At 47.2% G+C, this 10,852-nt stretch overlaps 1 protein-coding gene across 2 annotated transcripts; it reads left to right on the forward strand.

The window, feature by feature from the left end:
• Nucleotides 1-631: 631 nt before the first annotated feature.
• rpl32 (ribosomal protein L32) lies at nt 632-8,794 on the forward strand. 2 transcript variants are annotated; one of them, XM_072582801.1, is made up of 4 exons: nt 632-773; nt 3,627-3,727; nt 4,439-4,620; nt 8,615-8,794. In XM_072582801.1, exons 2-4 carry the CDS (start codon nt 3,632-3,634, stop codon nt 8,742-8,744), a joined length of 408 nt encoding a protein of 135 aa, XP_072438902.1. In that variant the 5' UTR covers nt 632-773; nt 3,627-3,631; the 3' UTR covers nt 8,745-8,794. The 2 variants fall into 2 exon arrangements, with proteins under 2 accessions (XP_072438902.1, XP_072438903.1); XM_072582802.1 differs by having other exon boundaries at nt 636-773; nt 3,624-3,727.
• Nucleotides 8,795-10,852: the final 2,058 nt, after the last annotated feature.

Consider the following 10,852-nt stretch of genomic DNA (forward strand, 5'->3'; position numbering starts at 1 on the left):
TCAGTATTGAGGCTCATGATTCTCTGCGAAGCTCTGAAGTGACTGGAATTCTTGAATCGTGAGTTTTCTTCGTAGATTAGTGGGAGCGAGTCGTCCCTGAAAATGCCCGAGGACTGCAGGGGGGATTAAAATCTGACCTCAGAAGCTACGTTGGGGGTGGAGGAGCAAAGGGGCAGACCAGCGTAGGATCCCAAGTTGCTAAGAGGCACCGTCGTGGAAAATCTGGAAAGGCTGAACGGAAAAAAAACTGTCCTGGCTCAAATTATGTTATAGAGTTATTGTACTCCCTTGTGAAAGAAAACAAAATTAACAATAGGTGGTGAGGGTGACACAAGAGTGAAGTGAGTGGACAAGGTGGAATATATTGCACTTTGGCCGGAAGCAGAGAGGAGCTCAATATTATTTATGTAGAGTCAGGTTGGAATGTGTATCTCTCATTTCCAGGTGAACAGCAAGGAATAAGTTCAATGGGATCACGAGGGAGAAAAAGGTTCCCGAGTAATGGGGGTTAAATGACACGGAGTCCATGGAGAATAAACATTTACACAGAGTCAGCTGCAGCTGGGTCTGTCCCACACACACACACACTGAGGGAGTCTCCCTTCGATCTACATCCGGGGTATTGCCAGCAGTTGACGGGGCGCCCACGTCACTTCCGCCAGGCCGGTATTTCCCGGCAGCCCCGCCCCGCCAGCGGCCCTTTCTCTTCCGGTCACCCCACCCCCCCCCCTCCCTCATCGCTCCCGCTCCGAGGTGGAGTCGCGCGCTCTCAGGTGAGGCCTGCTCCCGGCTCCATCCGCCGCCATCCGCCTCGGGGGGGACCGCGGGAAGGGCCCTCGACGTGCGGCCCGGGCCGGAGGATGGTGCCCTCCGCGCTGTCGGCGGTGGGGAGGGCTCGGCAGGCTCGGTGTAGTTTACAGAGGGGGATCGGCCTGGGGGGGGGTGGGGGGTGGGGGGTGGGGGGGGGTGGGGGGTGGGGGGGGGGTGGGGGGTGGGGGGTGGGGGGTGGGGGGGGGATCGGCCTGGGGGGGGAGTGAGGGGGGATCGGCCTGGTGGGAGTGGGGGGATCGGCCTGGTGGGAGGGGGATGGGGAGTGTGGGGGTGGGGGTGGGGAGGGGGGGGATCGGCCTGGTGGGAGTGGGGGTGGGGGCGGAGGGGATGGGGAGTGGGGGTGGGGGGATGGGTGGGGGTGGGGGGATGGGGGGCGGAGGGGATGGGGAGTGTGGGGGTGGGGTGGGGAGGGGGGGGATCGGCCTGGTGGGGAGGGGGATGGGGAGTGTGGGGGGGGGGGTGGGGTGGGGAGGGGGGGGATCGGCCTGGTGGGGAGGGGGATGGGGAGTGTGGGGGGGGGGGTGGGGTGGGGAGGGGGATGGGGAGTGTGGGGGGGGGGTGGGGAGGGGGATGGGGAATGTGGGGGGGGGGTGGGGAGGGGGCCGGCTCCGTCAATAGCCTCCTCTCCCCCCGCAGTAATCCTGATGCAGTGCCTCCCTGTAACTAATTGCCCCAGTCCATGTGGAGGCCCCCCCAGGTTTCCTGTAGACTGTACACACTGGGGTGGTGCCTGTCCAGCTCAGCAGCGTTAATACAGAGCAGTGCTCTCCACCCTGACCTGTTGGGATACTGTTATATTCATTACTCCTGTTCTGAGCCCATACCATCAGGAATGACTGCCACTTTACTCTCTTCATTTGCCTCTCCTGAAGGAGCGTCGCTCCGAAAGCTTTTGTTTCCAATTTAAACCTGTTGGACTATAGGCTGTGTGATGGTTTTTTTTTTAAACTGTGTCCACCCTAGTCCAACAGTGGAATCTCCAAACCACTTTTAAACTGTCCGTTGGGTCAACTAGGAGAGATGGGGGTTTCCGTTTAGCTGGTGCTGGTTCTGGGCTCCATACGGCGGCACACATGTTGACTGTTGTTTGCTTGAATGGTGCACCCTCGCTGCCAGACACTTCCCTGGTGAGTGTTCTGTGGCTTTTCCAGGTCCGGCTGGGGAGCAGCAGAGATGAAACCCATTCCAGTTCTAATTCGCCTCCGTAATTAGAGGCTGGAAGAACAATCTGCTACATGCTTGAAAGAAAAAGTAGTTGGCATCAGTATCCAAAGCAATTCACTCGAGCAGAAAAGCTGGAAGTGATGAAGCCAAACAGGTCGTGTACAGTGTCAGTGTTAAACTTTACTCAGTGGTAGCTGTCGTGGAACTGGGAATTGGAGTACCAGACAAGAGCATTGCTGAGTGTTAACCCTGAGCTGGGCAGGCACCATCCCCGGAGTAGGCAACACCTGGGGACATTCAGTTGGAGAGTTACTGGTTCTGGATGGATGGCCCTCCACCTGAACTGGTTATAGTTATAGAGAGACAATGCAACCATATTATTAAAGCAAAGTGGAATAATCATTTGTGGAACCGGGGCATCCTCAAAGACACCCCCTCCACAAGGCTTTTCTCCTCTTTTAAAGGATTGCAGAGCCGGGTTGCAGTGCTGGCATTGGGTGTAAAAGAGTTACCTTTTAGCTGCTATGTCTTTGGACTCTGACCTCTTCCTTTGTGAATGAAGACTGGCCTGTAGATGGGTCGAAAAGTGTGGTGCTGGAAAAGCACGGCATATCGGGTAGCATCCGAGGAACAGGAGGGTCAACCGTTCCTGATGATTCTCTTGCTCCTCAGATGCTACCTGACCTCCTGTGCTTTTCCAGTGCCACACGTTTCAACACTCTCTCCATCTACAGTCTTCACTGTCGGCGTGGAGATGAGAAATGCGAAGAATAACAATTGTCTATTATTGATGTTGATAATGAGGTTGGGCAGTCGTAAAGAAGAAGCTGTTTCTGGATAAAGGTGGATTAAGGGGAACAAGGAAGGGACAGGGGACGTTTGTGACTTTCTGCTGTTTCGGAGCTGACTGACCCGATTTGGCTGGATCGAACAAAGAGTTGCAGGCAAGATGGGCACTTTAGAGGATTACTGCATCAGTATTCAGAGTGGTACGGGTGGGTTGGAGCAGCACGATCATTTGCTGGGACAGGGAGATGAAAGGTCAGCTGTTTTGATTTGGTTGAGGAAAAGTGAGAATGGAGGTGGACAGTAACTGGAAGATGCAGACATGAACAATATCAGCCGACCTGGAGGACGCTGAGAGGGAAAGCTAGAGCGAAAGGTCACTCTTTTGAGGCAGGTTATCCATTCAAGGCATGTGAGACTCTCTCTCCTTTTGAGGGTCAGGACACTCTTGAAAAGGCAGGGAAGTCTGAGTGTTTGAATATTTTTAAAACATAATTGGACAGATGAGCAAGAGGGTGAAAGATTGTCAGGAAAGAGTGTGGGTGAGAGCTTCCAGTTGGATCTTAATCCATGATGGAGCAGGCCTGTGTGCCAATTTGTGTACTAGTACTCCAGTTCACAGAATTAGATCGTTGGTGGGTGAACATTGTACCTGACTGTGATGCCCTCCACAGTTGAATAACGAATTTTATTCGCAGGCCTTCCAGGAAGTCTGTCATGAAACTATCAACACCAACTGTAGATTAGGGTGGCTGAATCCTAGTCAGTCAGTCAGACCATAGGATAGCTGCTGTTGATGTGGAGCTGGTGATTGTGACTGTAACCAGAATGGTTTCTCTCAGCAGGAAGCATGCCAGCCCTAAGACCACTTACCAGGCCTAAAATTGTGAAAAAACGCAGAAAGAAGTTCATTCGTCACCAGTCTGATCGCTATGTGAAGATTGCGGTAAGATTTTCACTCCTTTGTCACTTGAACTATTGTTTGTAAACCTGATGGTTCTTGCACATTTATGACACCGGCTTGGACATTTGCTTTCTTAAATAGATTGACTATTCATGCTAGGAGAGCTCATACATACAGCATGGAAACAGACCCTCCTATCCACACTGACCAGACATCACAATCTGATCTAGTCTCATTTGCCAGCACTTGGCCCAGTTCCCTCCAAACCCTTCCTATTCACGTCCCCAAACAGATGCCTTTTAAATATTGTAATTATACCGGCCTCTTCCACCTTCTCTGGCAGCTTGTTCCATATGCATGCTGCCCTCTGTGTGAAAACGTGACCCCTCAGATCCTTTTTCCCCTCTCACTTTAAACCTTTGACCTCGACTTTTGGACTCATCACTCCTAAGAAAAAGACTATGGCTATTCACCCTAGCCATGCTTCTCACGATTTTATAAACCTCTGTAAAACAGCCCCTCAGGCCCCTACGCTTCAGCGAAAAACTTCCCAGCCTTAAACTCAAACCCTCTGCAACGTCCTTGTAAAACTTTACCGCGTCCTTTGCAGTTTAATAACATCCATCCTGTAGAAGGGTGATCAGGTGAGTTGTTGTTTGACCCAGGGCATTGTCTTGGCCTTTGGTACTTGCCCAGTGTGAATGGATGTGTGGTATTATTTTCTGTTTGAAATCTATTCCTTCCTTTTAACAGCGTAACTGGCGTAAACCCAGAGGGATTGACAACAGGGTGCGCAGGAGATTTAAGGGTCAAATCCTCATGCCCAACATTGGGTACGGCAGCAACAAGAAAACCAAACACATGCTGCCCTCTGGCTTCAAGAAATTTCTGGTGCACAACGTCAAGGAGCTGGAGGTCTTGATGATGAGCAACAAGTAAGGATTCCTTGTGGAACTGTGTGATTATTTGGGACTGAGTGCCACGGTGTCGTGGTCTGGTTGCTGTCCTCTCGGGCCATGTACAAAGAACAAAGAAAATTTACAGCCCAGGAACAGGCCCTTCGGCTCTCCAAGCCTGAGCTGATCCAACTCCACTGTCTAAACCTGTCGCCCAATTCCTAAGGATCTGTATCCCTCTGCTCCCCACCTACTTGTGCATCTGTCCAGACGCATCTTAAATGAATCTACCGTGCCTGTCTCTACTACCTGTGCTGGCAACGCGTTCCAGACACCTCCTACCCTCTGCGTGAAGTACTTGCTGCGTGTTTCACTCTTAAACTTTCCACCTCTCACCTTGAAAGCGTGACATCTCATTGAATCCTTCACCCTGGGAAAAAGCTTGTCTCTATCCACCCAGTCTATACCCTTCATGATTTTGTACACCTCAAATCAGGTCCCCCCTCAATCTCCTTTTTTCTAGTGAAAATAAACCTAACCTTCTCAACCTCTCTCCAAAGCTAGCACCTTCCATACCAGGCAACATCCTCGTAAACCTTCTCTGCACCCTCTCCAAAGCATCCACATCCTTTTGGTAATGTGGTGACCAGAACTGTACACCGTATTCTAAATGCAGCCGAACCAATGTCTTGTACAATTTTAACATGACTTACCAACTCTTATACTCAATACTCCATCTGATGAAGGCAAGCATACCATGTACCTTCTTGACCACTCTATCCACCTGTGCAGCCACCTTCAGGGTACAATGGACCTGCACTCCCAGAACTATCTGCCCATCAACTTTTCTCAAGGCTCTTCCATTCAGTGTATAATTTGCTTTAGAATTAGACTTGCCTAAATGCATCACTTCACATTTGTCTGGATTGAAAGCCATTTGCCACTTTTCCCCCCAACTCTCCAGTCTATCTATATCTTCCTGTATTCTCTGACAGTTCCTTATGCTTTCTGCCACTCCACCAATCTTTGTGTCATCTGCAAACTTGCTGATCATACCAACAGTGCCCTCTTCTAGATCATATATGTAATACAAGCAACAGCGGCCCCAACACTGACCCCTGTGGAACACCACTGGTCACCTTTCTCCATTTCGAGAACTGCACTGGGGAGTCCTGGCTCATGTGCATTGGGCCAGAGGAAAAGAACTGACAATGGCTAGCATGCAGTTTGTTTATTTATTTTAATCATTTCCCTCACAGTCCCTGGTACAGGCCGTCCCTGATTTAGAAACCTACTTACAAACGCAATCCCATATATGGGGTTAATGTTAAAGCCCTGATATACAAACATTTTCTGCATTTACAAACAGTTGCTTTATGTTGAGTTTCTTTGCTTTCCAGCTGATCAGCTTGCAAATAGACTCTGGAGCAGAACCTATTCACAACCAGGAACTGCCTGCATGTGTATTGTACTCAAAAGACCATCCCAGCTCACTCTGTATCTGTGCCATTACCTTAGTCCCTTTCCTTTCAGGGCTGCACCTCTTCCCTGACTCAGTTGGATTTAAACCTTTTGAAAGTGAACAACTGAATATAATTCTTCGCCATTTAGGACAATGTCATTCAAAGTGTTAATTTTGCTATGCTTGTAAATTAATATTCTGCGTTTCACTGCTGCTAAGGGGTGGCATTACAAAGTAGCACAGGGAGGTTTGCCCTCAGTACTAGGTTGGGAATATTCGTGGATGGAAAAGGTTGAATCACCACATCCTCTGGTCATTCTCATTGGCATGTGTTCACTAACAAAATGAAAGAGTCTGCGGTTAAGGTGCCTACATTATTAGCAGGAACAACCTTTTCAGAACAACATCATTTGCTGTACCTGACAGCAGGCAGGCGTAAAAGCAGCAATCTAAGTGCAGGCTCTGTCTCTTTCCTTTTGGGGCATGGGAGAAACACTGGACACAGTACAGGAGGTATTGTCAGGAGTTGCACCAGACATAGCTTAATAGTAACGTGTCAACCTGGTTAAGTTATAAAACCAGACTTATGTGCATGCCGGCAGCAAAAAGCAACGAGTAACAGACAGAGCTAAGTGATCAGTAGCAGCAGTGTACACTGTGTGCAAGCCGCACTGCAGAAATTCACCAAAGCTCCTTAAGAGTGCACTTATGACCACTTCCATCTCAAATGACAAGGGCAACAGATACATGGGGGCACTCGTCTGAATGGTTTGGAGGAATCTTCTTTTTTCCCTATTGTAAAAATCAAAATTGTGGCACTGGCAAAGCACATAATTGAGGGCCATGGGGAGAGAAAAGTGAGGCAGTCAGATTACTTTGGGGATTGATACAGGGCTATGGGGCAGTGGGATTAGTTTTTAGAGTCAGAGTTGTACAGCATGGAAGCAATCTTTCGGTCCAACTTGTCCATGCTAACCAGATATCCTAAATTCAGTCTGATACCACTTGTCAGCACTTGACCCATATCCCTCTAAACCCTTCCTATTCATGTACTCATTCAGGTGCCTTTTAAATGTTATGTTTGTGTCAGTCTCCACCACTTCCTCTGGCAGTTCATTCCATATAGGCACAATCCTCTGCATTGAAAAATTGGCCCTTAGGTTCCCATTTATTACCTTTCCCCTCTCAGCTTAAACCAATGCTCTCCCCTCCTTGGAAAGAGACCTTGGCTATTCATCCTGTCCCGCGTGACTTTGTAAACTTCTGTAAGGTCACCCCTCGGCCTCTTGCACTTCAGGAAGAAAATGTCCCAATCTATTCAGCCTCTCCCGTCGCCACTAACACTCTAACCCTGGCAACATCCTTGTAAGTCCTTTATGAATTCTTCCTGTAGCTGGGAGACCAGAGATGAATGCAGTATTCCAGAAGTAGCCTAACCAATGTCCTGCGCAGCTGCAAAATGACATCTCAATTCCTATACTCACTGACCAGTAAAGGAAGGTGTACCAAATGCTGCCTTCACTATCCTGTCTTATCTGTGACACCACCTTCAAGGAATTATAGCCTGCACCCAAGGTCTGTTTGTTTGGCCACGCTCCCCCGGACCCAACCATGAAGTGTGTAAGCATCTCTCATTCTTCATCCTATCTGATCAAGGTCCCTTTGTATTGAGAGAACCTTCACTGTGCACTACAGCACAAATTTTATTGTTCTTCGCAAACTTACTAACCCTTCCTCCTAAATTCACATCCAAATCATTTATATAAACGATCCTTTGGGGATTGATACAAGGCTACCCAACCATTCCCCCAGTCCATTCTTGCAATGGTCCCTGCCCCACATTGCTGTAGGAAAACTAATCTATTCCTATGCTCTTCTGATTTGCATGTAGCCATTTCAAATCGACAAGGAGGCGGCCATTTGGCCCTTTAATGTTTGTTCTTGCACTTCTAATTGATTGTGTTCCCTAAGTCTACATGGAAAGGCCAACAACCCTCAAGGTAGGGCCTACCAGATCGTTACAACCTGTTGTGAAGTAAGCCCTCTAGCTTTGCACTAGTTGTGAAATTGTTTCCTCTGGTTCTGTGGTCACTGCCAACAACGTGTCTCAAGTCTTCAAACCCCCTCCTAATTCAAACTCTGCATTCTGTCCACTGTTTTTCTAACTCAGCAAACTCTAGTTCAAGCAACTCGAGGCACCTCTGAAACGTGTCCCTCCAAAGTAAGCAGCCCCATTTCCCTTCAAACCCACAGCCCTATGACGCACTGGTGAATTCTGTCCAGAGCTTCAGCCAAGTCTGTGCTTGAGCTTCATTCAACATTGGTATCATCCTAAAACTGGTGTTCATGAGCTGCTTTCTTGAAGTTGAGGGGATCAGTCCTTCGGTTTGTGATGACTCAATTCCACTGACTGCAGACAGAAGAGTTTGGGTGTGTGTCTGTATCCTGTCTGTGCCCCTTCTTGTCAAGTACGTACTGGGTAACTGTGTTGAGGGCCAGCTATTGACTGACTTGCTGCTTAATTAGTGTAGGTTTGTGTACAACTCCAAACATGTTTGTTCTTTCTCCTAGGACTTACTGTGCTGAGATTGCTCACAATGTCTCCTCGAAAAACCGCAAGACGATTGTGGAGAGGGCCGCCCAGCTTGCAATCAAGGTCACCAATCCCAACGCCAGATTACGCAGTGAAGAGAATGAATAGTGTGTCTCAGCAGAGCTTCATCTCTTTAATAAAATTTTAAAATGCCAAAACCTTCTGAACTGTTCTTTCAAAGATGTTTCAGTAAACAGTCCCCAATCAGGTAAAAGCTTTTGTTGCATTACCGGTGATTACACAAGTGGTACATGCGCTATAAAGCATTGAGCAGTGTTCATTCTCTTTTTTATAATATATTTTTATTGAGAAAAAATAGACTTTAAATATTACAAGTACAAAACAATGCAATTCAAAACAGTACAAAAATAAGCCCAAATTTCTTTTAAAATCCCCAATCCACCCTCGTACAAATGTGTAAACATATATAGAAAAATATAAAATTTTTAAAAGCCCTAAACTAGCTATTTAACTAAATAAATAAATAGTAATAACTCCACCCAGCCAAACAAAACACTCATCCATTCACAGTTCCTCCTCTCTGGATATTGGACTCATGAAACAATCGTTACGGCTATATAAAAGCCCTTGTTAGTGTGGCAGATAAATCTGTGTCGTATTCCATGCCTTGTAAAAATAATCAGTTTTGTGGTGTACCATATTTATGAGAAAATCCAGGGGAATATGCTCCATAACAATCTTCCGCCAACCCGACAGGCCTCTTTAGACTCACATGTGAGAATATTGAAAAGTTTTGTTTTTCTTATTATGCACATCTGCTGGAAAGTAGGCCCAAAAGGAGAGAGATAGGGTCCTTCTCCACCCTTACTCCCAAAATCCTCTTCGTTGCGCCTGCCACAGCTCTCCCAAATGTTTTGAAGCCTATGGTGAAAGTGCCCGGGCAGACCTTGCACTTGGGACATGCTGAAGATATCCCTGGTTTAAATTTTGACAAACAGTCCGGAGCCAAGTGGATCCTGTGGGGAATCTTCAACTGTAAAGCATGGGTCCTATTGTAAATAGATATCTTTCTTGCATTCTCCCAAATATCCTCCCATGCCTCTGAGGAGACTTTAACACCCAGCTCTCTCTCCCACATCTTGCAGAGTCTATCAGACTCATCTGAGTTGGCACCCTCCAGTTGATGATATAAAGTACTGACAGTGTACTCTTAGCCTTTAGCACCCCTCTCCCTATGTCAGGTTTCTAGGGATCAGTCAAAAGTGTGGCCTTTTTTTTGAATAAAAAACCTAACTTGGAAAACAAAATGAAAGAGGTCTCTGTTAAATAACTCGTACTTCCGTACTAACTGATTGAAGGACGTCATTATGCCTCCCTCAAATAAATTGTACACACCCCTAGCTGCCCAATGTTTAAATCCTGAATCTATCATACCCAGTTGAAAACCCGGCATACCCACTAAAGGTGTAAACAAAGATGTTTTGCCAATATTACCTTCCCTCTACTGAATTGCCCTCCTAGCTTTAACAGTATTGATGACTATTCCCTATACAGCAATATTCCCTAACTGTCCTCGCCTTGTCCAAAAACAGCAAACTGGTAAGGGGGCACCTTGACTGGGAGACTTCGATATCTAGCCATATTGAAAGAGGGTCCCCACAAACTCAATCACTTACGTAGGTCAAAAGTGAGTTTAATTCGTAATTTTTAATGGCTGGATTCCCCCCACCCCCAATCTGTGAGGTAGTTGCAGTTTAGCTAATTGAATGAGGGGCTGCTTACGATGCCAAATAAAGGAGCTAAACCAACCATTCAGCCTCCTGAGAGTTTGCTTAATGAAAGTCGGGGGAGCATCCCTATAGGGTATAGCAAACAAGGGAGAATATTCATCTTAACAAGCACTATCCGACCAACCATGAGACTGGAAGTGCCTCCCATCTTTGAAGATCTTGTTTAATTTTTCCAAATAATTGAGTAAAATTGGCTTTGAACAGCCAACCTAGAATTGGTGTGATGAATATGCCCCAATACACAAACCACCCCCCATGACCACCTAAATGGGAATCTATAGTCACCCTCAAGAGCCAGCTCCTTTGTCAGACCACCTAAAAGCATAGCATCTTATTTAGCAAAAATCTTGTATCCTGGAAAAGTGCCAAACGCGTGAATGCATTGTATCGGGCGAGGCACTGAGACTGCTGGATTTGTCAAAAAAATTAGGACATCATCTGCATACAACAAGATCTTATGTAATT

The sequence above is a fragment of the Chiloscyllium punctatum genome, chromosome 12 (genome assembly GCF_047496795.1).
Source record: "Chiloscyllium punctatum isolate Juve2018m chromosome 12, sChiPun1.3, whole genome shotgun sequence".
NCBI lineage: Eukaryota > Metazoa > Chordata > Chondrichthyes > Orectolobiformes > Hemiscylliidae > Chiloscyllium > Chiloscyllium punctatum.

Coding starts and splice junctions, on each gene's coding strand:
- rpl32 (XM_072582801.1), top strand. CDS start 3,632: ATGCCAGCCCTAAGACCACTTACCAGGCCTAAAATTGTGAAAAAACGC. Junction 3,728..4,438: donor ATCGCTATGTGAAGATTGCG/GTAAGATTTTCA, acceptor TCCTTTTAACAG/CGTAACTGGCGTAAACCCAG. Junction 4,621..8,614: donor GTCTTGATGATGAGCAACAA/GTAAGGATTCCT, acceptor TCTTTCTCCTAG/GACTTACTGTGCTGAGATTG.